This window comes from Pongo abelii, chromosome 8 (assembly GCF_028885655.2).
Source record: "Pongo abelii isolate AG06213 chromosome 8, NHGRI_mPonAbe1-v2.0_pri, whole genome shotgun sequence".
Taxonomy (NCBI): Eukaryota; Metazoa; Chordata; class Mammalia; order Primates; family Hominidae; genus Pongo; species Pongo abelii.
This window is the reverse complement of record NC_071993.2, coordinates 93,269,142-93,296,783: the sequence shown is the minus strand read 5'-3', so window position 1 is coordinate 93,296,783 and position 27,642 is coordinate 93,269,142. Positions and strand designations below refer to the sequence as shown.

General features: G+C 34.4%; 1 protein-coding gene across 3 annotated transcripts in view; it reads left to right on the top strand.

Annotated features, from left to right (window-relative positions):
* Nucleotides 1-27,642, top strand: part of PRKG1 (protein kinase cGMP-dependent 1) — a 1,319,235-nt gene that overhangs the window by 146,041 nt on the left and 1,145,552 nt on the right. For all 3 annotated transcript variants that reach the window (XM_024253325.3, XM_024253324.3, XM_054522585.2), the window contains exon 2: nt 19,155-19,321. In XM_024253325.3, the coding sequence (XP_024109093.1) occupies nt 19,155-19,321 (167 nt within the window). The remainder of the gene's footprint in view (nt 1-19,154; nt 19,322-27,642) is intronic.

The window sequence follows — 27,642 nt, the reverse complement described above, 5'->3', positions numbered from 1 at the left end:
TTACTGCCTGACTTTCTGGACAAGAGTGTGGAGAGCTTTGATTTCTAAAACTGCAGCACAGCTAATAATGAAAAAAGAGATGGCCTAGTTCTTTATTTACTTGTCCCCTACAAGCTTTTATACATGATTTTAATATCAAAGAGAGGATATTAAATCTCACTTGTGAATTATGATGAACGCTAATTCACAGAATAAAAAAATTCTGCGTAAATGCGTAGATATGTATTGTATGCATTTTGTGAAAAAAATACATTAAAAAGATAAATGGGAGAGGTGCCAGTCAGAGACAGTACATTGTTAAAGCCTAAAATCAATAACATTGTATCTCTTCTCTTCCTAATTAATTTATTCCTGGATCTTGACATAATAAAACTATGTCTTTTATCTCCCTGCTCCCTCATTTAGAATCTTATTTAAAGTTAACTTATAAGAAAGCAAAACTTAAGAACTCAACATCTTTAAAAGTCTTACACATCTCAAAACCGAATTCAAAATTTTAACATTAATTGATTCTAACATCCGCCATTATCAGAAATCTGAATGCATTCTTGTTGCTTCCAAATTTAGAAGTCTAACAATTATTTGTACTTTTAAAAACTTCAATAAATAGGAGTCAAGGATTTAATGTGCCAGATGAAAAATTTTGCAAATCATTATAATTATTGGAATTCCTAAAATCTGTTTGCAAATGTGGGGAGTTTTGTCATTACTTCAGGCAACCTGTATTCTCACTGTGGTTGTAGCATCAATTAACTCTGCTTTCATTAGCTTTCTCATTTTTAAAATCAGGGATTGAATCAGATGATCTCTTATAGCTCAAATATCTTTTACTTCTTTGAAAAATGTAGTACTTATTGTGATACCATGCAGTAGTCCTGAAAATGCTTTAAAAGGATTCCAAGTACTTTATGTTACTGTAAACTGCACCATGAATGTGGAAAGTTGAGCACAAATGGCCAAATAATAGTGGAGAAAATAATAGTGAATGTCAACCTTTTGTAGCTCCTTTTCTATCACAGATTTAATGGAATGTGAGTCTGCAGACTTCGCAGAGAACTATTTTTGAACAGAAATATGTATTTGAACCCCTTCCCCTTTCTTAGATATTTGAATGACATTATAGTTGTATCTAAACTACACCGTGGTCTAATTTAACATCTGGAATGGCATACCACTTTCCCTAGAGTGTATAATATTTAGTATACCACCACCCTGAAATATTGGCTCATAAACTACTGAAAAAATATTGTTAATCATAGAAAAGTAGAATATCACCCAGTAAACCAGTGTACATACAGCCCAGAGACTCCTTTGGAAAATAATAAAATGGATAAATAATTGGGATTTTAGCAGCAATTTGAATAACTTATTTACTCACTTACTCAACAAATATTTTCTCATCAGACATTCATTCCCTGTCCATGTTGAGTTTGTGGAGTACTTGTGTGAGGGAATATATTAAACAAATAAGTTTAAGTATGATGACTTTTACAAAAGTAGAAATAGAGGGTCCTGTGAGAACCTAAAAGGAGTGAATTCATCTAATTTGAATGGATGGCTGAATCAGTGGAGGATGTCTGGGAAAACTTTCCCAATTAAGGGATTTTTAGCAGAGATGTGAAAAAATAAGCAGATAATATGCCAAGCAAAGATCTGGGAAAACAGTTTTAGGCAGAGAGAATAGCTTATTTGACGTTTTTAAAGCAGGAGAGAGTCTTGTTTCTGAGAAATTAAAAGAAAACTAGTAGAGTTATAGTGCAAATCCAAGAAGGAAAATGGGGCACAGAGTACACTAGAATTCTGATGGGTATGAAAGTCAATGTAAGAATGATGGACTTATTCAGGGGCACTCAGAAATTTTAAGAAGGGGTGGGGCAAAAAAAACAGAATATAATCAGAGTTAGTTTTTCTAAATAATATTTATTTTGAAATAGTTGAATACTAACAAGAATTTGCAAAGAGTAGTTTAGAGAAGGTTTGTGTACCTTTAACCCAGTTTTTCTCAATGATAAGATGGTACATCACCATAGTATGGTGTCAAAATCAGGAAATTTATGTTGACACAATGTTATTAACCATGCTATAGATGTTATTTGAATTTTTCAGTTTTTACATGCAAAATTTGTTTTGTTTTGGTTTTGGTATTCAAAAGTTTACTAAAATGTTTTTAAAGGACTGAAAAGGATTAAATATGGATATTGGGGGAGCAGTTTGTAAAATAAAAAGCAAAGTTGAGTTGGTAGATGAAGGTATCCTAACCTAGAAGTGGCATGGACTCAAGAAATATTTAGGAGGTAGAACTGATCAGTGAGTCTTGGTGAGGGGATATGGGGTGTGAGAGAGGGAATAAGGTCGAAGGTGACCTATGGATTTCTATTTTGAGCAATTGGGTAGGTGGTGATGTTCCTAGTTGAGGTTGAAAGTCCTGGAGGAGAAGCAGATTTGCTGGGAAAGGAAGATGCATTCAGTTGGGACTTCGGTGAGCTTCAGGTACCTATGTAGGCAAGAATGCTTTCTGCCTGGAGCTCTGGGAAAAGCTAGGGTTGTGAGGTATAGATTTAGTCATCCTCAGCTTATAGATAGTAATTTCAGCGAAATTATCTCAGGAGAATATGTTAAATGAAAAGATTTTAAAAAGTTTAGAATAGAGCCCTGGGAACTAAAAATATTAAGTGGTTTGGGAAAAAGAATGAGCTGGTAAAGAGACTGAGAGGAAATAATGAAGAACACAGAGAGAGTTTTTAGTGTGTGTGTGGGAGGGGGGCAGGGGGAGAGAGAGAGAGAGGAGAGGAAAGGAGATGAAAATACAGGAGATATATGGAAAAATAGCAAAATTATGTCACATAAACAAAGTCCTAGTAAGCTCTATCTCTTTTCTTTGATTTCTTCTGAAGTTATAATTGGAAGGTTTCTTGTAGTTCTCTATGTGTGCCATTCTTTTAAAGTTTAATATTTATAATGTCGCCAACTCAATTTCATGATAAAGTGTGTTGTTTTCTGCAACATTATTTACGTCTTTCAAAACGTTATTTTGGATTGAGAATACTTGAATATGCCACATTTTAGTAACTATTAATTAATTGTTTCTTTTTTTTTGAGACGGATTGCTCTGTTGCCCACGCTGGAGTGCAGTGGTGCCATGTCACCTCCTGGGTTCACGCCATTCTCCTGTCTCAGCCTCCCCAGTAGCTGGGACTACAGGCACCCACCACCATGCCTGGCTAATTTTTTGTATTTTTAGTAGAGACGGAGTTTCACTGTGTTAGGCAGAATGGTCTCGATCTCCTGACCTCGTGATCCGCCTGCCTCGGCCTCCCAAAGTGCTGGGATTACAGGCGTGAGTCACCGCACCCGGCCTAATTAATTGTTTCTTAAAGTGAATAGGAACTTAAAAACTATGGCGGTGGGGGCGGGGTGGGGGGCAGGGAGGAGTGGTAAATTGTGCAAAAACGTTTAGGTTTAATAAGATCCAAAATCCTGTAATTAAAGTATATTTTAATTACATATATTTAAGCTATAAAGATATGACAGTAAATATACCAACAACTGGGTCATACCCCAAGCAAACTGAAATCAAAGTTTCAGGATAAGTCCTGGGTGTCTGTATTTTTAAAAATCTCTCCAATTGACTCTGATGCCTAGTGTGGATTGAGAATGATTGGAACACCTAAATACTCTGAGAATCTTAGGGGTGGTGAGAAGGTTCTACACAGCGACTTGAATGCTATGACTCTTTAGAAACCTCACTGATAGATGAGTGACAAGTTCAGAATGACAAGCTGAAATGTCTCAGAATCATTTCATATTAGATGGGGAGAAAAGGTCACACCAGTTTGAGTAAGTGATAACTGAAGGCTGAAATAAAGCTTTGGTTAAAGGAATGTTGCAAGAGAAGGTTGATGATTAAATGTTGTGGGAAGAAACACATGAATTTTGCTAGACATGTGACTGGGGATAATAATAAGCTGAAAATTACTTTGGGGACTTTCACTAGGAGGGGAGGTTATGTATTGGTGGTTCCAAAAGTAGCTTATTAATGAAAAGTATTTACTTTTTACTTGTAGATTTACTCCTCATTATGTTTTCAAAAGAATGTAAGGTATCTAAGAAGGTCATTTTTAGTGGTTGAAATTATCTGTGAACATAAGGAATAAATAATAAATATGAGGGTAACTGAGTCAAAAGTGAAATGAGGTAGTCATTTTATTAACTATAAACAGGAGCTTTGCTTTACTGGTATTTAGAATTTCAAAACACTGTATTCAGCACAGAAACCTTAATGATCCTCATGGTGCAGTCATTTTTCTGAATGGTGTCATTTATAATGCAATTCTAAACTTAGGAAATAAATGGAGGGGAGGGTAATGAGGCTTATATGATGCCGAATGAGTCAACATATGATTAATATTGAGTCTCTTTCATGTTCACTATTGCCTGCCTTTCTGCAAAGTGGTTCTTTGTCTGCACTAACTTGGTATGAGAATCAAATCTATTCAATAAATTTCTTGCATGGATTATCCTGTTAGGTTGCTAACAAGTATATTTCCTCAGTATTAGCGAATTCTTCTTACTACAAATATGGCAGTCTAATTTTGATTTAGTTCAGCTTGATTGCTATTTTGCTTTGATAAATGAGGAGGAATCCAGTCTTTTTGGACATTGAGGGTTGTTTTTTTTTTTTTTTTTGAGACAGAGTCTTACTCTGTCGCCAGGCTGGAGTACAGTGGCATGATCTCGGCTCACTGCAACCTCTGCCTCCCAGGTTCAAACGATTCCCCTGCCTCAGCCTCCCGAGTAGCTGGGACTACAGGCATGCGCCACCATGCCTGGCTAATTTTTTGCATTTTTAGTAGAGACAGGGTGTCGCCATGTTGGCCAGGATGGTCTCGATCTCCTGACCCCGTGATCAGTGCTCCTCAGCCTCCAAAGTGCTGGGATTACAGGCATGAGCCACTGCACCAGGCCACATTTTGTGAACAGGTGATGTGACCTACTCTCCATGTAAACTTACCACAGTAAGCTTTGTAGACTTTAGTATTTATCTACTTAGTATGGTATGTGTGTGTTTGTGTATAGTTTTTTAAATGTAGAGAATAGCAGTAAGTCTTACTAGCTTTCTTTCTGGGTAAGTCTGTTTTCTAGCAAGTTTCAGTTGCTGTGATACGCTTATGCTTAAAGTAATCTGAGAAATAAGACCATGATAAACGCATTTTTAAATGATTTTTAAAAATTAGCACAGTGGAGAGCAGTGTTTATTATTGCTAGACTAAAGCACAATATTCATTTCTAATGAATCATTGGATGACCTCACAGATAGAATGGCCAATGATTTAAAAGTAATTGTAGTAGAAAATATGGCTCTGGCAGGAATCCAAAGGATGAGCCATTCCTTCTCCTTGAAATGCTTCCCTCCCACCACCACCCTGATGTCCACTGCCCTGGTTGTCTTTTTATGGCTCTGCTATTTCTCAGTCTCCTTTGTGGGACCTCTCTCTTGACCCCACCTCTAGGTTTATCTGGTCTTTAAGAACCAGTTACGTGTCTAAGTCTTAAACAACCAATGTCTATTCAGTTGCTCAAGCTGGAAACCTAGGGTTGTTCCCTTTTCCCCATCCTTACATTCATTCTACCAGTAAGTCCTATAGCACCCACTTGCAAAATATACTTTCAAGTTAGTCTCACTTCTATTCCTCTCTGCTGTCACCATCCTAATCTAGGCCATCCTTATGTCTTACTTGAAAATAGTGCAATAGCATCCTTTCTGAGTTTTCCTTCCCCTCTCCTTCCACCTGGAATTGCTCCAGTTTATTCACTGAAATTCTAGAGACGTTTTTTACAATATAGATTATACCATGTTACTCATTATCTTTGCTTTACCCCTTTAATAGCTTTTCATTTCACTAAGAATTCAATTCTTTCTCACCATCTGCAAGACCATGTCTGAAACAGACTCTGCTTGTGTCTCCAAATTGACCTGTAGCTATTCTTTCTCTTGATCTAAAGGATCTGGCTCACCAGCTTCCTTCTCCAAACTAGAGCCAGAAAATATTCTGTTCCTTCTGCTTTGAGCACCTTTCCCTTAGATTTCCTATGGGGTGGCTCGCTGATCCTTCAATCTCAGCCTAAATGCTACATTGTCAAACAGGTCTTCATTTTACATGCTAAATAGATCTTCCCCTTTATTCTGTATTCAGCACCCTTTCTGTGACCTTTAAAGCACTTTCTCTGTCTTAACGATATATTTGTTTGTTTACCTCTGTATTAACAAGAAGTACTACTAAAATTTTAACTCTGAGAACACAGATACTCTGTTTATTTCACTTACCTCCTTACCCCTAATCCCTAGCACAATGTCATATATGAGGTACTCAAAAAATGCTTGTTGAATGAATAAATGAATCAACAGTGTAAGGATCAGGCTGAGCAGACTACTGTGTAAAGGCAAACTGACACACCCAGAGCAGCGTGGTTGTTAAGAGGGGGTCTGGGGTGGAAGTTAAATGTTGCATAACCATTATATTAACTAACATGACTGATTTGTTTCTAAGTTTCCATTGGGAGGATTAGGTGAGATAACATGTGCAAAAATGCCTAAAATAAAAATATCGTATACTCAAAAGGCTGTCTTCTGTGTAGCTCTCCTCCTTGTACTAGACTGTGTGGCCAAGAAAAGTGAGAGTGTCCTCATAGACTACCTCCCCTTTTCATATCCCTCTCTCTATTCTCTTTGTTTATTCTGGGAAATGACCAAGAACCCTAGAGACTGTGGCAGAGCTGTGTGCAGAGTGTGTGTCCAGCAATTCTTGCACCTCTAATAGCATATTTCTACCTGTGGGTGGGTCATAACCCAACCACTGCATGAAAGAGTACCCTGAAGTCCTGAGAACTGCTGCCCCAGAAACATTCTGGAATTGCTGCCTTCGGTCTGCCCTCTGAATTCTTTTGTTCCACCCAGCTGCCTCAGGTTGAAGAGCCTATATCTTGGGCTTAGTTTTCATTTGTATGCTTGAACTCCCTTTGGATTAATTCTTTAAACTGTTTCTCTCTAGACCACAGTTTTGCTCAGTGTCCCACAACCTCAGGGACCAACACTCATCCCTCTATACCCTGTCCCTGATTTCTGGAATCTCAGCCTGAAAAAGACCTCAGCATCCTCCTTTAACTAGCTGGAGGCCTTCACACAGGGTTACATCATGTGCCTGCCTAGTTGTCTGCAGTTCAAGCATACACTGTGCTCTGAACCCCATGTCTTTTGCATTTACTTTTTATACTCAACCTCCTTGGCTTCACCGCCTGCCTAAACTTCTTTATTGCTTCTCTGTTTCTTTGTGTCCTTCTGTCAGTGATTGTTGTGACCTTATTTTCACAAAGGATACATTTTTAGGAGTGTTTTTCCAGATTGTGAGTAACACTTACTTCCATAAATACTGTACTTATGTCAGTAGCAACTCTAGGTCACTCTTTAAATCACTTTGTGGATAATTATAGTTGTGTTTTAAAACCGTCAATCACTATTGCCTGTATTTACCTGCAGTGGGTGATTTTGAAGCTAGAATTGTTGTGTTGGAAATATAATAAATATTAACTATTTACTACTGAAAGGGACAAACTTTTAAAGGACATATGGTACATGATAAATAGTGGATTCAAGTTATAAAATCACATTGATTTATCTTCTTTTTTCTCAACCTTCCTTTCTTCCCACCCTGTCTTATGCCGTGAAAATCTTAAGGTAGCTAACTCAGATTATAGTGTATGAACCCTTATACTAACATGCTTTAAGGTTACAAATTGTACATATTACATTTCTACTGTAGAGTACTTATATGGAAAGCATTAATGTTTGGTATCTTATATTCAGACTTCTCTGAAATATTATACTTTCTCTGAAATATTATAGGTCATTAGTTACATTAATTACAAAATCTGCCATTTTGCAGTTTTTTGGAATTTTATATTTTATCTTATAATGGGAGCTTCCTTTTTATTTGAAATTCAAACACAGATCTCCATCTAAATTGATAACAAATTTTGTGTACTTCATTTCTCCTCCATATTTACATATTGAAGTCATCTGAGGCAAGGTATGTAGGAATAAAAGGAGAGAAAAGGAGAAAGAAAGATGTGTGCTCAAGTCAGAGAAGAGAAAACAAATGTGAACACACTGGAACCAAAATAAGTTGAATCCATTGCTGAATTCAAGAAGTGTTTCTGTATTAGAGATTATCCTTCTGTAAAAGCCATAAAGCATGCTCAAACTTCTGTAATGTAGAGAATGAACTAGATCAGAAAGGGAATCTCTGAATGAACTATGACAGAATTTTTAAACTACAGAATTGTTGTGAAATGGCCACAATTCCCTGCTGATAACTATTGCAGTGGATTTGTTGACTCTTTATTCAGGTGAGTTTAAACATTAAAATGGCCAAAGGTGTGAGAAAGAGACAGAAAAAGAGAGAAGAAACAGAGTGAGAAAAAGAGAGATAGGAAGATCCAGACAGAGAGAGACACAGACATAGAGAGAGAGAGAGACAGAGATTGTGAATGAATGAATATGAATGTGTGTCAAATAAAAGAAGGTTTAAAAAGTGTTTTATTGCAGGCTGATAGTCAGTGGACCTGAGTCCTACTTTAATCTCTCATATGAACTTGGCAGGCATCTAACCTCTTTATACCTTTGTTTCCTTACCTGTCAAATAAGGACAAATAATAGGTCTGTGGCAATAATACAGTGTGGCAATAATACAATGAAATGTTAGATATGGAAATGTTTTGAAAGCATGAAATGCTCTCTGTAGATAAAAGTCATGTTATCCAAGCATAACATTCTTCTAAAATTTTTTAATTGACAGATAACATCATATGCTTTTATCGTGCACAATATGATGTTTTGAAATATATATGCATTTACAATGGTTAAATCTACCTAATTAACAAGTGCATTACTTTACATAGTTATCATTTTTATGGTGAGAATACAACATCCATTCTCCTTACATGTTTCAAGAATACAATATAACATTAACTACAGTTGCCTTGCTGTACAGTAGATCTCTTGAAATTTATTCTCCCTATTAAACTGTAATTATGTAAACTGTGACCAACATCTCCTAACACCTTTTCACCCCCTAACTATCCCAGCCTTTGGTAGCAACCCTCCTCCTCCCTAGTTCTATGAGATCAACTTTTTAAGATTCCACATATGAGTGAGATCGTGTGGTATTCATCTTTTTGTGCCTGGCTTGTTTCGCTTAACGTAATATCCTTTAGGTTCAACCATGTTGTTGTAAATGGCAGAAATTAATTCTTTTTTATGGTTGAGTAATATTCCATTGTGTCTGTATAACACATTTTCTTTATTCATTCATGCATTGGTGGACACTTAGGTTTATTCCATAGCTTGGCTATTGCAAATAGTGCTGCAATAAACATGAGGTGCAGATATGTTTTCAAAATACTAATTTAGTTTACTTTGGGTATATACCCAGTAGTGGGATAACATGGTAGTTCTATTTTTAATTTTTTGAGGAATCTTCATGCTATTTTCCATAATGGTTATAGTAATTTATATTCTCACCAACAGTGTGTAAGGATTCCCTTTTCTCCATACCATCCCCAACACTTGTTATCTTTCGTCTTTTTGGTAATAGCCATTCTAACAGGTGTAAGGTTAGATCTCATGGTTTTGATTTGCATTTTCCTGAAGATTAGTGACACTGAGCATTTTTTCATGTACTCATTGGCCATGTTTATTTTATTTTGTTGAGAAGTGTTTATTAAGTTCTTTTGCCCATTTTTAAATTGGGTTATTTGGGTTTTTTTGCTACTGAGTTATTTGAGTTTCTTATTTATTTTGGGTATTAAACCCTGGTCATATGTACAGGAGACAAATATTTCTTCCATTCTATAGGTTGTGTCTTCATTCTTTTGATTGTTTCTTTAACTGTAAAGAGGCTCTTTTTGATGTAATCATATTTGTCTATTTTTGTTTTTGCTGCCTGTGATTTTGAGGTTTTATCCAAAAAATCCTTGCCTGGATCAGTGTCATGAAGTATTTCCCCTATGTTTTCCTCTAGTAGCTTCATAGTTTTTGGTCTTGCATTTAAGTCTTTAATCCATCTTTAGTTGATTTTTGTTTATGATGAGAGATAAGGGTCTAATTTCATTCTTCTGCAAAAGTATAACATTCCTACCTTTGAAAAATTAGAGATAAATGAGTGGAACATTTGCTTTTGGATTTTTATAAGTGGAATAATTTATTCAAATTGTCAGTTACATTAAATATTGTGGGCTTAGAAGTCAAACAGATTTATCTTTAAATCCTGACTCTACCTGTCACTTACTATTGCACAACATTGGACAATTTATATAATTCTCTGAGTTCTACTATGGCAAACTTAGAGAGTCAAAAATGAATCTTAAATGAGGGAAAGCTCTTTGTACATTGTGGAACACAGAATAACTACTTAATAATTATGAATAGTGGTAATAAATATTAATAGTAGTAATACTACTACTATAATAATGACTAATGTTATTGTCAGTATTGGGTTAATTTTTCACTTTGGTTAAGAAGCTTGGTAACCACAGAGCTTTTATGACTAGGAGCATGATTGTTTTAAACTTTTAGTTATTTTCAAAATTACTCAATATAAACACCATCTCACTTAAGGCAAACTCTAAATGTCTAATGTATTAAAGCCTTATGCAAAATAATGTTTGCAGGTAAAACTGAACTGAGTATGTCAGAGTAGGAAATCTGCTTTATGAGACATGTAGGACATTGTAATGAAGCGAAATTTGGCTCCAATTTTCTGGAATTAAGTGAATTGAGTAAAGTAGCCAAGTCACCATTTTCAGTCAAGAGAAAGTATACACTTTGGGATAAGGGGGTGATAGAGAATCATGCTGTATTTCTGCCATTGAATACAAACTGTATTTTTACTAGCTGTATTTTTAGTTTAAAATTTAAAATATAAGGTAATCTGTCTCAGAGATTAAGTCAAGAAGCATCTTAACAACAGAATTATTCTAAAATGATTTCTTTAATGATCAATTTGAAAATCAAGCCATTGCAGTAATTGAAATTACAACATGTAACACATAGTGGTGGTGTGAGTTGCTGGGTTTCAAAGGACTAACAGTAACATCATGGCACTCAATGTATGCCCTGACGATGGGGTTGCCCAGGGTGGTGAGGAACTTGTTCATAGTGTATTCATGCTGATCTTGTTGGAAACAAATGAGTTCTGAGAAATTTCAATTATTTAGTGCCTTGAAAGGTAAGAAAAAAATACTTTAAAACATTGAATTGCAATTAGACATATAAATATCTGACATTTTTTTTCTCAATTATTACCCTATTTTGCTGTTTGGGCATCTAAACTTCAGAAATAAAGTTAGTTCTTAATAGATCAGGCCACATAGTTCTTAAATTCTGTAATGAAATGCGTACGGTCTTATTTATTCTCAGGCAAGTCACTTTACGGTACTTCTGTGAAACTTCATGGTTTTAATTCCATGATATGAGAGAGGAAGCTTATAGGAGAAGAGCTTGATCTGGATTCTTTTGGAAACTGCTCTATTTTTAGTTAGGCTCACTCGTAAAATGCATCTCTAAAGAGCTGAATGACTTGAATAGTTGAATGAGAGACTTTTAATATTAACGTTTTGGAAGTGGATGAACACCTAAAAGAACAACAATTTTCTCTTTCCTCAATTAATATAAGCCTGCCCCCTGTGTTAACATCTAACTAGTGATTTCAAGAGCTACTTAGCATTGCTCCTAGTCAATGACAATGAGGTGAGAAGTATTAGTTAAAATGGAGAATGCTAGCTGTATTTTTAGTTTTAGAGAAAACTCCATACTGTTTTCCCTGGCTGTACTAATTTACATTCTCACCTGCAGTGTAAACTTTGGGAGGCCGAGGTGGGTGGATCACAAGGTCAGGAGATCGAGACCATCCTGACTAACATGGTGAAACCCCGTTTCTACTAAAAATACAAAAAAAAACCCCAAAATAGCCAGGCATGGTGGCAGGCACCTGCAGCCCCAGCTACTTGGGAGGCTGAGGCAGGAGAATGGCATGAACCTGGCAGGCGGAGCTTGCAGTGAGTCCAGATCACGCCACTGCACTCCAGCCTGGGTGACAGAGCGAGACTCTGTCTCAAAAAAAAAAAAAAAAGTAGTCCCTTTTCTCTGCATCCTCTCTAGCATTTTGTTATTTTTTGTCTTTTTGATAATAGTCATTCTAACCGGTTTAAGATGATGGCTCATTATAGTTTTGATTTGCATTTCCCTAATGATTAATGATATTGAGCATTTGTTCATATACTTGGCCATTTGTATGTCTTCTTTTGAGATATGTCTATTCAGATCACGTGCCCATGTTTTAATCAAATTATTATTATCATTATTATTTATTTTAAGTTCCTTGTATTTTCTGAATATTAGTCCTTCGCTTGAAGCTTGCAAATATTTACTCTTATTCTTCAGGTTGCTTCTTCACTCTGCTGATCATTTCCTTTGCTATGAAGAAGCTTTTTATTTATTTTTTGACATAGTCCCATTTGTGTATTTTTGTTGTCTGTGCTTTTGAGGTCTTATTCTTAAAACCTTTGCCTAGACTCAATGTCCTGAAGCAATTCCCCTGCTTTTTCTTCTAGTAGTTTTATAGTTTAGGGTCTTACATTTAGGTCTTTAACCCATTTTGAGTTGATGTTTTGTATATGGTAAGAGCTAGAGATCTAGTTTCTAGAAATCCTGCTGGGTATTTATTCAAAGGAAAGAAAATCAGTATATCAAAGAGATATCTGTACTCCCATATTTATTGCAACACTAATCACAACAGCCAAGACACGGAATCAATCTAAATGTCCATCAACAGATGAACAGATAAGGAAATGTGGTACATATACCCAACAAAATACTATTTAGCCATAAAAAAGAAAGAAATCCTGTCATTTGTAGCAACATAGATGAACCTGGAGGACATTGTGTTAAGTGAAATTAGTCAGTCACAGAAATATAAATACTGCATGTTCTCACTAACATGTAAATTGAATGCATAAAAGTAAAGAGCAGGATTATAGTTATTAGAGGCTGCAAAGAGTAGGGATGAGGGAAAGATACTGAGGGGTTGGTTAATGGATAAAAAATTATAGCTACATAAGAGGAATAAGTTCCAGTGTTCTATAGCACTGCAGGATGAATATAGTTAACAATAATTTATGGTATATTTTCAAAAAGCTAAAAGAATTTTAAATATCCCCAACACAAAGAAATAACAAATGTTTAACGTGATGGATATGATAATTACCCTGACTTGATCATTACACATTATGTACGTGTATGAAAATATCACTCTGTATCCCATAAATATGTACAGTTACTACATGTCAACTAAAAGTAAAAGGAAAAAAATGAAGGAAAATTAAGTTACCATCTGAATGACATTTGGGCAAATAAATATTTTATGGGCTATCTTCCCTTTCCACAATCGTTGTTTTTAGACTATTAATATTTCCTCATGATTTCATGATTTAATTCAAAGGAACTAAATAATCTATTTTAGAACTACAGGAAAAAAGTTAGAAGGCAATTGACATTTGGTAAATATTACAATGTATATAATAAAAGATAAATATTATTGTTCACCAAATAACTATGTTGCTAACATTAATGTTGGCCCATTGATTCCTTTGTTTTGTATCAAATGCTAATTATAGGTCTGAATTCAGCAAACAGTTTTAATTTCCTCATGACTATTTTTGTCATAAGATTGGGATAGCTATAGCAGAGTTGGTTGATGTGAAAATACAGTCTGAACCTTGTTGAAAACTGGTTTGTGGTTTTGAGGGAATATCTAAATTGGCCAATAATTTTGCAGGATTAAATTTTATCTTTATGTGGGCTGGTTGGTAGTTCTTAGCTCTTAGCCAGCTTATGTCTATGGAGTTCATTCAGAAAAGCTGTTAGGCAAGAAATAATAGGATCCATGGTTTGGGCAGAATCTTGACAATTGTGGCAGCAACAGGACTACCATTTTTCTTGCTTATAGGTATTAATCAAATATTTCACAATAGATGGATGGAGTTGTCCTTTTGCAATAACTTGGAATTAGAAACTTTTAAGAGGCTCTGCAAGGAGTATGTCTGTGTGAAAGAGCTATGGACTGTCATGTCCTCAATGAACACTTGGATGTCTGAGTTCCCAAATGGATAGACAATACTGTAGGCCAAGGTGACCGTGAAAATCATTTATTGCTTCCCCTGACATTTGATCCCAAAGTTGACCATTCAGTGCAAAAGAAATTTAGTGAGTGACATTTTTGGTTAAAAATTTTTATTATAGAAGATTTGTGCTACATTTTCAGATTGCTTTAGCTGATTTCCATTCTTAGCAATAACTTAATAGCTTTGACTATGTCTTTTAAAGTGCCTGGAAGTCTTTTTTAATCAAAGAGATCAGAAGTTAATGCTCACATTTCTGGGCAAGGCTGTTCTTGGCATGTTTACTGTTGCCTGTGACCTGACTGAGGGGGAAACTGATCTAAAACGTGAGTGAAAGTAGAGAGTGGGCACACTTCAGGCCTCTGGAGATAGTTCTTGAAATTGAGATGAGGTCTAATTTTCTCCTAATATGTAAGAGTTGCCTGAGAGTAAGTGATTTAAATTCCAAATAAATGTAAGTTTTATGAGACAGTGGTTCCCAAGAGTTTCAATTATAAAACTCCCTTATTAACATGATAATCAATTTTGCTTTTAGTATTCATTAATTGATGAAATCCACAATAGAAAACCTCCACAAATTTAGTAACATTTTAAAGTAAATTTATATCATTTATTCTTTATGTCTGTTATATTGTCTATAAATCATACCCCTTTTTATAGTCCTTCACTGGTGTTTGGAATAAAATAAAACTCTTCATTGTAGTCTTCAAGTTCCTATGAAACCCATCCCCTGCCTACCTCAGTGATCTTATTCACCCATCCCATTCCTTCTTTCTCACTGTATGCTTCAACCATACAGGTCTCCTTTCTGATCCTTGAATATATCAAGGTCATTCCAAACTCTACACCTTTGTCCTTGTTTTTACTTCTACTTAGAATGCTTTTCCTCATCATCACTGCAATAGAGAAGACAATGGTTGGATCTCATTGTCATGTAATCTTTATTTCAGAGAGGCCTTCCTGACCACTTAATCTGAACTAGCCTTCCCTACACCTTGAAATAACCCTACTGTTACTTACATATTGCTAGCCTACTGTATGGTAACCGTAATGTAGAATATCCTTTTATTAGCTTAAGAAAAACTAGTGGGGGCCTGTTTATTAAAAGTGAATAGTGCTGGCTCCCTTATTTGAAAAGTAGGTGTATATTTTCCTATACTCTAAAATTGCCCATTTTTACCTAAGATTGTGTAGAAAGATAATTTCTATCAAGTATTTTTTCTTCATATTCAGAAATTTTCTCTGTAATAAGTAAATGGGGAAATGGATTTCCCAATTTATTTTTCTAAAATTGAACATTTGAAAGAACTATTGCTAATCCTGGCATTAAATGAGCTAGGGATATTATACCACCTCATGAAATTTTTAAGGAAAGAAAGGATTATCATGTTGGTTTCAGAATTTATAAATTAAGTTACACTAAATTCTTAGGGTGTTAGAAAAATACTCTATATCCAGTATTGTGCTGGAGCCAACTTGCACTGGCTCATGTAAGATCTGCTTGTTAATTTCCAGGAACTTTGCAAACAGGTTGATTTTGCATGAAAGCTTGAAATCGGCCATGGTGGGAGTATTTACACCATGGAAATTGGCAAATGCTACATACCATGGCTTCCTCCGGTTTTCTCCACCCAAGCCAGACAGCCAGAATACCAGCATATCATTATATATAGCTAATATTTCAGAGGCTGACAATTCAATGATGACAAAGGAATAGGGATAGCTCAAATTAGTCAAGTCACCTTTATGGGTGTTTAGATTTAAAAAGCCACACATTTTGGGCATGAAGAAAAAGATTTTTAAAAATAAATTATTTGTACACAAAGGCAGATAGTAAAGATTAAAAAAAATCATGATCTTTGTGGTTGCTTCTTATACCTCCCAAGTCAGGCTGCTGAATTATTTCAAAATATTGTTAAAATATATACTCTGGGTTGAGCAGATGGCTACCTTCTGGTACTTGTGATATCGGCTTTCCCCAACTCCCATACTAATAACACAACTCAACTCACTGATTTTATATGCATTATATCTTAGTTACAGTGAGTGTCTTAGACCATTTCTTTGGGGAACGAAAGGGATTCAAAGAAGAATTAGATGGAGGCCCTGATTAATTATAGTCTATAATGTTGGAGAAAGTAAAGACAAATGAGAGTTGACCTAAGGTTTTCAGTCCTCAATAGGAAAGGACTTAAAGGAAAATTACATGAAAAGGCAGGGCTTTGAGTATTATTCTCTGACAAGAACGTCTTTGGGGTTGTACTACACAGAGGCACAAGGTATCTATCTTGCTGTGAGAGCAGAGACAAATTGTGACAATTCAGAAATAATGCTATTTGGCAATATCTGTATAAAGGTATAAATAGTAAGATGTGGTCCTATATTGATTAGTTTCTTTTGAAGTGACACAACAGCCTATATGGAAGCCTCCAGTTTGTTTCTTCAGAGACCTGAAATTAAATGTCCTCCATTCAAAATAAACTTTGAGAAACAAAAACATCCTGAAATCCCGTCCGTCCCATCCCAGACTCTACATTCAGTGATAAACAGTTGGAAAGTTTGGATAATTCTAAGGAATTGTGTTAGGGCTTATTGTTTAATATTTTGCAATATCTTCATCAAACAGATTAATAATCTTATTTATGAGAGGGGAGAAAGCGACTTCAATCATATTTGGATGGCGCTAATTATAATTATGTTCTTGGAAGAGGGCTTCATTTTTAATCTTGCTGAATTTGTAGGACTTAAACCTTTATAGGGCAAAGGATAATGTGTCATCTGTATGTAGCTATTCCCAAAGGATAATGTGTCATCTGTATGTAGTTGAACAAGTTGTGGTTCTTGGTTAGTTTGTATTGTGCAAGAAACTATGAACCCATCAAATGGCCTCACTCTCTGACAAAAAAAAAAAAGAAAGAAAGAAAGAAATTTTTAGGAAAGAGAAAATGTAACGCAATTTGACCAAGATTAATTTTCTGAATGCCAAATAAGCCTAGATTCTTGGAAAATTAATCCCAGAATAGTAGATCTCAGGAGTCAATATGAAGGTGCCACTGCTATTCTTGAGACCAGGAGTGGTGAAGGTAATTATAAGGAGGGGTGAAGATAATACTGCAATTAATACTGCTACAACCTTTATCCCCTACCATCTACTGAAAGTAACATTTTATTCCTCAGTCTTCACATATAAACCTATTAAGCTGGTATTTTTAAAATATCATTTTGTAGATGATAACATGGAAATTCAGAAAACTAAGACAACCCACTCAAAATTTTTGAGGTGTCAGGGCTAGGATTGAAACCCAAATACATGTCTCTTTAAAACCTATTTGTTTTTTTTTTTTACATTTTAATAGGCACATACATTCTTACTCTAAAATCAATTTTGTATCCTCCATTTTCACTTAAAAATAATAGAATTTCCTCCATGCCATTAACACTCCTTATAAACATAATTTTAATGGCAGCATAACATTCCACTCTAGGATTATTCTTCATAGTAATGAAATTTCAATTGTTTTTATTTTTATGTGTATCTTTGCACTACTTAAAACTGAATTATTACAGAACATAATGGTGAAGGCTAGGCTGGTTAGACTGAGGTCTAGATGAAAAGTCTCCCAGAAATGGGGAGGGAAGACTAACGCTTTAGACAGTATTCACTACTGCAGGTCATTTCCCTGGAAGCCACTTGCTAAGAAAATGAGGACAAAGGTCAGCTTGTGTTTAATTTTTTAAAAATTAAGACTTTTAATATGACATTCCAAATGTGCTGTCTCCTCTCTGGACTGCTAAGTTCTTTGCTTTCATCTTATCTGGCTTCTGACTTCTCTGATAGTGCTCTGATCGTCCTCTTCCTGATAAAATATTTCTTAATATTTCTTCCAGTTTGATTTTTCATTAGAAAGTCATTTGGAACTTCTTATCCCAGCAAATAAACATCCCAATGTTTTAAGTTCTGCTAAAACTTTCTCATAAACCACTGAATTCCAATTACAAAATTTATGAATATGTTTCCTACTGACTACCTGTATTGAATCCCATACCTAAAACATGTTGCACTTCAAACATCTTGTTCAATAGATTTGTATCTGCCTGGTTACCTCAGTCTAAGCTGCTTGAAGAAAGAAATATTCTCTAAAAAAGCATGGGACATTTATAAAGAACTGTTGCATTTCTACCAGTTGTTTCAAATAGCTAAGTAGGAATCCAATTCTTATCTTTTTTAATCCAAAATATTACTTGAGCAGTATTATCTCCCACCATTTACTGAAAGTAACATTATATTCACCAGTCTTCACACATAAAGCTGTTAGGTTGGTATTTTTTTTTAAATACTATTTATAGATGACTGGCGTCTTAGTAGACACTGGGCATACAATAAAGAACAAATTTAAAATGATCCCTGCTTATGTGGAGCCTTAAGTCTAGTGGAAGAGGCACATAAAAAATAAGTAAACATTTTTTTCTATAATTGTGTATAGTACAATACATCCCTGATGTTCTTTTATAAATATAAACAGTAGAAATAGTATTTGCTCTGGAATGTTAAAATTTTGTTCATATTTATTCTTAAACTAAATTACAAACTTTAAAGTATGTATCCATTGGTTTTCTAGCAATCTTTGTGATTAAGAAAAAGTCTAAAGCAAAATGGACTTGTATGATTTTGTTTGTTGGTTGGTTGGTAGGTCACTTATTCATTAAATAATAGAATACTTAAAAAAATTATTAGTGCCTTTTTTTTTTTTTTTTTTGCTGCCATGGAACTACTTTGTTCTCCAGTCTTCCAGAAAATTATTGGATTCCTAACAAGAAAATACATTTGTGGTGTGCCAGAGCACTCTATGGCTCTGCTAAACCTCACAAACTATGAAAGAGCTTGTCAGATGTGCCAGTAAATCTTCCCTCTCTTGCCATAGGTCCAAGGATCTTATAAAGGAAGCTATCCTTGATAATGACTTTATGAAGAACTTGGAGCTGTCGCAGATCCAGGAGATTGTGGATTGTATGTACCCGGTGGAGTATGGCAAGGACAGTTGCATCATCAAAGAAGGAGATGTGGGGTCACTGGTGTATGTCATGGAAGGTACGGTTTGTAACTCCAATCCTCTGACATTCAAATATTCTTTTTTCATCTTATCAGCTGCAAACAGATGGCAATGCGTTACATGGAAAATTCCATTTTTCCTTCTTTTATTGAGAAATTAGTTTGAAAAGAGTTGAAACACTACTTAGATAAAGTGGTTAACTAATTATGGGAAGTGTTTGTATTTAGAATATTCATATGAGAATCCAATATTTTTTCAGACATGGAAAAGTTAAAAATGTGAAAAAAGAAATGTAGTTTATTACACTGAATATTCTGCATGCAATCAGGTCACTGAGCAAACATACAAAGCTTCAGCAGAAGCTCAAGATCACTGGAAGTATTTTTGGTCCGATAATTTAAGCGTCTTCAACTCTACCCTTAACTTTTAATATGTGACTAGTTTTCCTGCTATGAAGCTTCTGTAAAAAGAAAATGTTTTTCATGTGTATGACAGAGGCAGATAATAAAGGTTGGATGGAATATTACCTGCCTAATTAATAGGAATGATAGCTTGTTTCATACATCCTGTAAAGACTAATATAGAAAGTGTTTTGAAAAAAACTGAGGCACGCACTGTGTAAATATGTTTTATGTCTAGCTAATTTTTCATAATACTTATTTCTGACCTGAAATCTATAATGACATGTTTTTCTTTTGTGGGAAGAAAGTAGCTTGAGATAATGACTGAATCAGCTTGGAAGAAAGTGAGTTCAGAAATACCTGTAATGTAAGATGATGACACGTGAAAAACAGTTTCTTAGGTGGTGATTAATGTTTTATCCAAAACATTTGTGTGATAGTGTCCTATAATTATCAAACTTATAGGTCATTCAGAGAAGCGGTGTATTTGGGCAAGTCACTTAATTTCTCTGTTTCACCTAACCAATTTGTAAAAAAAGAAGATATTCTTTCTTTCTGCCAGTGGTTTTCAACTGGTGATGATTCTGTCTCCCAGGGGACATTTGGTGATATCTGGAGACATTTTTGGTTGTCACAAAGGGGGTGATGGGGAGACTGCTGACTTCTAGTGGGTAAAGGCCAGGCATACTGCTCAAAAGGGTAGCTGCCCAGAGCAAAGATTTATCTGGCCCAAAATGTCATTAGAGCCAACATATGAAAAATCCTGCATTCTGCCTTCTTTACATGATTGGTATAAAATGAGATAATTTGTATGAATGTTTAATGTAAAGTATAGAACACCACAACATAATAATAAGTATTATTTCTATTAAAATCTTGACAGTATATAAGAAATATTCTTTCTTCATTCAGCATGCACCTTTTATTTATTCTTTGTCATCTTTTTGGATATATGTTAGGCATTCAGTTTTCAAGTAGTAATTTCTATCGTTTTTTTCCCTATAGTTTTCACCTTCTATGTCAACAATATAAAATTCTTCCCAGGCCAAAAAATATAAATATTCATTTAGACTTTCTTCTGATGACAAAACACAATAAACCAAAATACACATAATGTACACTTGGCAGAGAATTGCAAAGAAAAGAGATGAAATTATAGAAGGCTATATGTGGATAGTGAGAAGAAAGGATGGAAAAGTGGCAAAAATATATAGAGGTCAAGTATAGAATATAAAGATAGAGGCAATATCTTAAGAACTACTAACAATTAGAAACCACGTTTCAAGCACTTCTGAGATTATATTAATAGCTTCATATGATATTATTTTTCAGATATTATATTGGTCAGCACCTTTTAATAAAACAGCTGTTGTATAAAGGAAAGTATACTTTTACTTCATCTATTTTCCAATGCTAATTATTGCTGTTTCATTCAAGAAACCACAATTTTGAACACCTGTGGATTCAATGTTCCTTTATCTTAAATATTTCTTACAAAAGTAGATTTCCAAAGAACCATGGACATTATTTCTAAAATTTATTCATGTTGTCCCTTCTTACTAAGCCTAACTGAAAGTCTTCTAGCTATATTGAAAGAAGCTTGGGAATAATAGTTAATATTTGTTAATGTTTAGAAAATGCCCAACACATAGAACATGCTTTTTCTAAATATTGTTTACATATAAAATTTATGTAAACCTCAAACAATACTGCGAGGTAAAGGCTAATATTTATTATTCCATTTTGTAGATGAGGAGACTGAGGCTTAATGTGGTTAAGAAATTTGCCCAGGTCTCCCAACTAGTTTATAGTAGAGTCAGGATTTATACCCATGCTATTTGGATTCAGAGCTCAAACTGTTAACTATGGGGCTATGTATTAGTCAGGACTCTCCAGAAAAGCAGGACAAATAGGATCTGTGTGTCTATATACAGTGAGAAGAAGATTTATTTTAAGGAATTGGTTTATGTGATTGTGGAGGCTGGCAAGTCCAAAATCTACAGGGTAAGGCCCATTGGTCAGAAATGCTGCAATTCGAGTCTGAAAGCCGTCTGCTGACAGAATTTCCTCTTTCTAGGGGAAAGGTGGGACTTTTTTCTATTTGACTGACTGGATGAGGCTCCCCCACATTATTGGAGGGTAATCAGCTTTACTCAATGTCTATTTGTTTAGGTGTTACTAAAAGAATATCTTCATCAAAACGTCTACAGTAGAATAATTTTTGAGCAGCTTTCTGGTATTGTGACCTATCCAAGTTGACATGTAAAATTAAACATCACAAGTCAATCGACCTCTTGTCAACTTGGCACCCATACATATCTTCTTAAACCATATTTAATTTTCAAATAAAGACAAGAACAAGGTCATACTTCCACCTAACATGATTCAACAACCCTGTGTACAGCTGCAAATTTACTAACCCTTTCCCCAAAAGAAGACACAAAGTTCTTGGGTGATGTTTACTCATCTCACTGATATCCCATAGCTTAAATACTATGATGTGAAGTTAACAATACTTAAATACTATGATATAAAGTCAATACATCTTATGCTACATGATAAGGAGGTAAGAGAAGGAAGCAAACGAAGTTATTTGATGCAAGCACACACACACACACACACACACACACACACACACACCCCCGAATGTAACAAAATAAGAAAGAAATACTCATGATAGATGATATTGCTTCCCCAGGTAACTATACTAATATTTTCCCCATTGCTTCGTGATAATTTTAATAAATTTTCTTTATCTTCCTTTTATTGCTAGATTGACTAAACAGCACGTTATCTTAATTATCCTTTTAAAAACAGGGTTCTAAATAATATATCAATATTCAGAGTCACAGCTTTTGCAATGATGTTGATTGCCTTCAGAGTCACAGCTTTTGCAATGTTGTTGATTGCCTTCAGTTAAACTCAATAAAATGACTATAATTTTATAACCTGATGCCGATCTTTCCCTAAATGGTAATTCTAGCCATCTCAGTGTAACTTTAGCAGATCTTGTGCTAATAGCCTTATGTCAAAATAACTTAAAATTTAAAAAACGATCATTTAAATTTTAAAAAGTTTTAATTGAGGAAATGTTTCATTGTATCATTAGTTCAATCTTCTCAAAATTTAGGTAGCAATGTTCTTGCTATAGATGGATTCCTTGTTATCTGTGAACATTAATATTTGTAAAGAGTATACCATGGTAATAATGAACGAATAGGCAGTAAAGGATCTTCCACAAGCTTGCTTACTATCAAGATATTCAGCAAAAGACCCAGGGAGTTTATCTGGAAAATCAGTCCAATTCTTCCTGTCTCTCTTTAGTGAAATTAAATGGTCTTCATAAAATGCTTAACATGAGCCTTACATATTTTTTTTGTTTGCATCCCGGGCAGTGTTCCAAGTGTTATGGCATACCTAAATGCCAGAGGTTCTTATGGTTTTAACAAAGAGAATACTCATATGGTAAGACTTTATTAATTACGATGACCGGGGAAAAGTCATCTGGGTGTAGTATGCATACATTATCATGTATTTTCAAGCAAAATGAGTTTTATTGCTTTCAGACACTTAAAAGTGCTACCTAGTAGAAGTTTCGATTTCAAGTTTTGATCAACATTGTTTCAGAATTAACTTTTTAAGGCAGTAGTGTAAGTAGATTATATTGCTTAAAGCTCGTTTTATGTTTTAATTATGTTAATATATTTTAGTGAGTCTTACAGAATATTTGGATACAGTTTATTTTCTTAAACAGATAGACTTTGGCCTTAATTATGAGGTAGCATGTGTTAATACTCTTATATTCTTGTTCTCCTTTTTTATTATATAGATAAACTTCAGTCTACATTCATTCAAAATAAAACAAACTCTGACTTAGTGATTTATAATTGGTGATGTGTTATTTGGGGTGAATTTTACCTAATATTCTAGTATTGGAAATGTCTAATTTATACCTATTATAATGATTGATTTGCTTAGAGTATTGGTTTTGTTCATATTTTGTGATGTTTCATGGTGGAAGCAGATAAATTTCATTTTAATTTTTAAAATGGCAAGTGTCTGTTTAGTGTCCTTTGACTATTGGTTATTTTAAGTTAAACTTTTTCGATGAAATCATCAATTTTCTTTTTGCATTTCAAATTTTATTTAATTTAAATTAACTTGTTTTGTTTTATTCATTTAATTGATATACAATAGTTGTAAGTAGTCATGTAGACATGGTGGTGTTTTGATACATAGAATGTATAGTGAACATATCAGGGTAATTAGCATATCCATCATCTCAAACATTTTTCATTTTCTTAGTGTTGGGAACATTCAATATCCTCCTTGTAGCTATTTGGAAGTACATAATATATTATCATTGTCTGTAGTCATCCTACAATCCTATAGAATACTAGAATTTACCAATTTTTTTCATGAGGTGTTTGTTAATGATAATAACTTTTGTTAGTTACTTATATGCCATGTACTGTTTAGTCACTTTCTAGGTCTTAAATTTTTAATTCTCATAATGACGTTAAGTGATAGGCATTCTGTTATCTACATGTTAATAAATGGTAAACTGATGCCTGGAGAAGTTAATAACTTGGCCAAGACTATGCAGTCAGTATGTTGAAATACACGTCTTAGCCTTGGAGTCCTCATGCCTAAGGAATGTGAGGTGCTAACTTTTGAGGTACAGATTAGAAGTACTGTTGTTACATGTTTATTATGTGTATTCAAGCTTGAGGAGACCATAAAAGATGCATAGCTTTAAACCATGAGATTAAAAAATGATCTGACTATTTGCAAGAAATAAAACTTGAACAGCAATAGTTCAAAAAGAAAAAAAATTCAAGATATTTCCTATAAGTACGTCTTAGGCCTCTCTGCATCCTTTGAATACTAAACTTCTTACTGACCTCTCTGTAGATCATCTGGCATCCATTTCTCTTCTCTTATTAGTTCCTTTTTTCTTATTGAAAGAATGGCTATGATTTGGCTTAATTCTTGGTCCACCTCTGTGTCCTTATTGTTTAGAATTAAATTCCACCATGTACCTTGGAGGCCCTATTTTCTATCTACAATCAATAGCATTGATTTTGTTTTTCTCACAGGTTTCATTTTTATTTTTATTTTTTAAGAAGGAACAATTCTTTCAAGTTATTACACAAATGACTCTTTTAATGGAGCATTTGTATACTAACTGTAAGTGTTATGTGATTATTTACATCGACTCTCAAAAGACTAGACTCTTATTTCTGTTGTTATTGAACTGAGACTTCACTTATAAAGATTTGCTTCCTTTTCCAGTAAGTTGGTTGATACAGTGTGGTCTGCCTATTATGCTGATGTTCAACACTATTTGTTATTCAGGGTGGACATGAATCATGCTAGCCACCGTCGACAGTAAACTTATACCACTTCAAACTATAAGTTCTATTTTCCCTCCTGAAACATTTTTTACTGTCTTTGTACAATTAAATGATGTAATAAACATTGACATTCAAAGAGGGATTTTATATAAAACTGAACATTAAAAATGAGCCTTTCACTGTCAGATGGCATTCAAAACACTACCTGAGAGTGTGAAGGAATTGAATGCATTTTCATGTTGATTAGCTCTCAGTAAATTTAACATGAGAAATGGGCCATTTTATTCTTTACAATCAGATGTCACATTTTGGCCTTGTGAGTTTTTCGTGTTAATCCAAAAGCTATCTTTAGAACTGGTGAAATACAAATGTACTTAAATTTATTCTTGCAGTTCCTTTATGGGACCAAGCTTATAAGGTTAATGTTAAAGAGAAAGCTTGTGTGTGTTAAAGAGAAAGCTTGTGTACTACTTATATAAAAACAAAACAAAACACCTGATTATAAGAGGTTATCATAAATAAGGAGAGTCTTGAAGCACTAAATGCGAATATTAAAATATGTTTTAGTTATTGAGGCAATGGCGAAGGCAGGGATGTGAAATATTTAGATGCCATGTGGGGTATCGTGTTCATTTTGGGGTACCATGCTTCAGAAAGGACTTTAATATACTTGAGCAAGTTCAGGAGGCATAAAATGTATTTAAAATAATTGATAATATTTCATGGACAGATTTAAGAAGAAAGGATAACTGTTTTTAAGTGTGAAAACATGGTCACATGGAGGAAAAAAGGGAGGTATTCTGCATAAATCTAGATGGCCAAAGAAGAAATGCAGGTTATAGTGAAGTCTAAATTGAGTCAACTTGAGAATCAACATTTTGCTAATTAAAAATGGACCAAAAGTGAAATGGGCAGCCTGATGTGATGGCAAGAACCTTATCTCATGACGCATTCTAGCAGTGACTACATAGCATCTGCTTAGAGAAAGTTTGTGTGGATTGAGGAGGGATTCCTTGTGGCTGAACCATAACATATCTCCTGTATCTTCTGCAAACTCCAGGACTCTGAGTCTGTGAATCTGTGTACTAATATTCTACAAGTCAGCCTATAAGAGCCTAGCCCTCAAAAGGTTTCTTCTTGGAAATCCTTTCCCTTATGTAATGTACGTGTTTAGTTTTGAATGTTCTTTTACTTATATAAATCTAGTAATTTTGCACATATTCTTCTACCACTTGTTTTTGCTCAATATTATGTTCCATTGTATAACCCAATTTATTGATACTTTCTGCTATTGATGGTATCCTGAATCATTTTCTGTTATTTTGCTCTCTCAAATTGTGCTTGTTTAAACAGTGTTAACGGTGAATCCTTATAAACATGTTCAGTAATTTCTCTAGTGTATATAGATAGAAGTAGAATTCCTGGGTCTTAATGTATGTGAAACTTTAAATTTGTTAAATAATATCAAATTACTTTCCAAAGCGGTTTTATCTGATTATACCTGATTGCAACTTATGCCTAAGTTTTCTGATTGTCCCTCACATCCATGACAATTTATATTGACAAACGTTTAAATTTTACCTATCTGGTGGATGGGAAATGGTACCTCGTGATCTTAATTTTCATCTCCCTAGGTATGAATGAGGTTGTGACTATTTGTGTTTCTTCCATGAAAAGTCTGTTATTGTCATCTCCCTTTTTTACTGTTGGGGGGATAGCTTTACATACATTGGAACTTAATCCTTATCGAAGTTACACGCGTTGCAGTTATCTCTCCTATCTATGGCTTGTATTTCTATTCTTCTGTGATGTATTCTGATGAACAGAAATTAGTAATTTTAATGTAATCAGATATATCAGTCTTCCTCTTGGTTTGTGCTTTTTGTGTGTTTTTAAAGAAGTCCTGTTAACCAGTGTTCTTCATGCTCGTGCGTGTGTGTGTGTGTGTGTGTGTGCATGTGTGTGTCCATGAAGGTACATTCATAGCTTAGTTATGTGAGGTTCATGGCTTAGATTATCTTTACATTGATAATCGAAAGAGTAATTGTCCTTTTCAAAGTAGGAGGCTTGAAAAGCCGTACATTTTTGCTTTTATTTTTTCAATATATTTTAAGAATTCTTTATAAATTGTCCTTCAGGATAGTAAATATGCTTTTGAAAATACTTGATGACAGCAATTTCTTTTTCTGTGAGAGTGGATTTTATATTTGGAAATAATCACAAGTCATTTAGTGAGAGATTTGATAAATAGGGGTAGGTGATTAAGCTGACTAATTCAGTTTTATTTATTTATTTTTGGCTAAAGTTTATAAGAATGTGTGTATATGTACCATTAGAAAGTAATGGTATTTGTTGTACAAGTTAAGAATTGACCAGATGTTTTACTCTAGAACATCATTATTGAAAAAGTGACATATTTTGAAGGGTAATGTTCTTAATACTCATCTGGTTAATACGTCCTTGTGAAATTTTTAAAAATATAGCCTTATGTCATTGTGGTTCTACTAATGTACAGTTCTCCAATTCTTTCTAAGGTATTACTGGTGGAAATGAGTTTATTACACTAGGAAGAGGCATAGTGAGGCTTTTCTTATTTTGGAA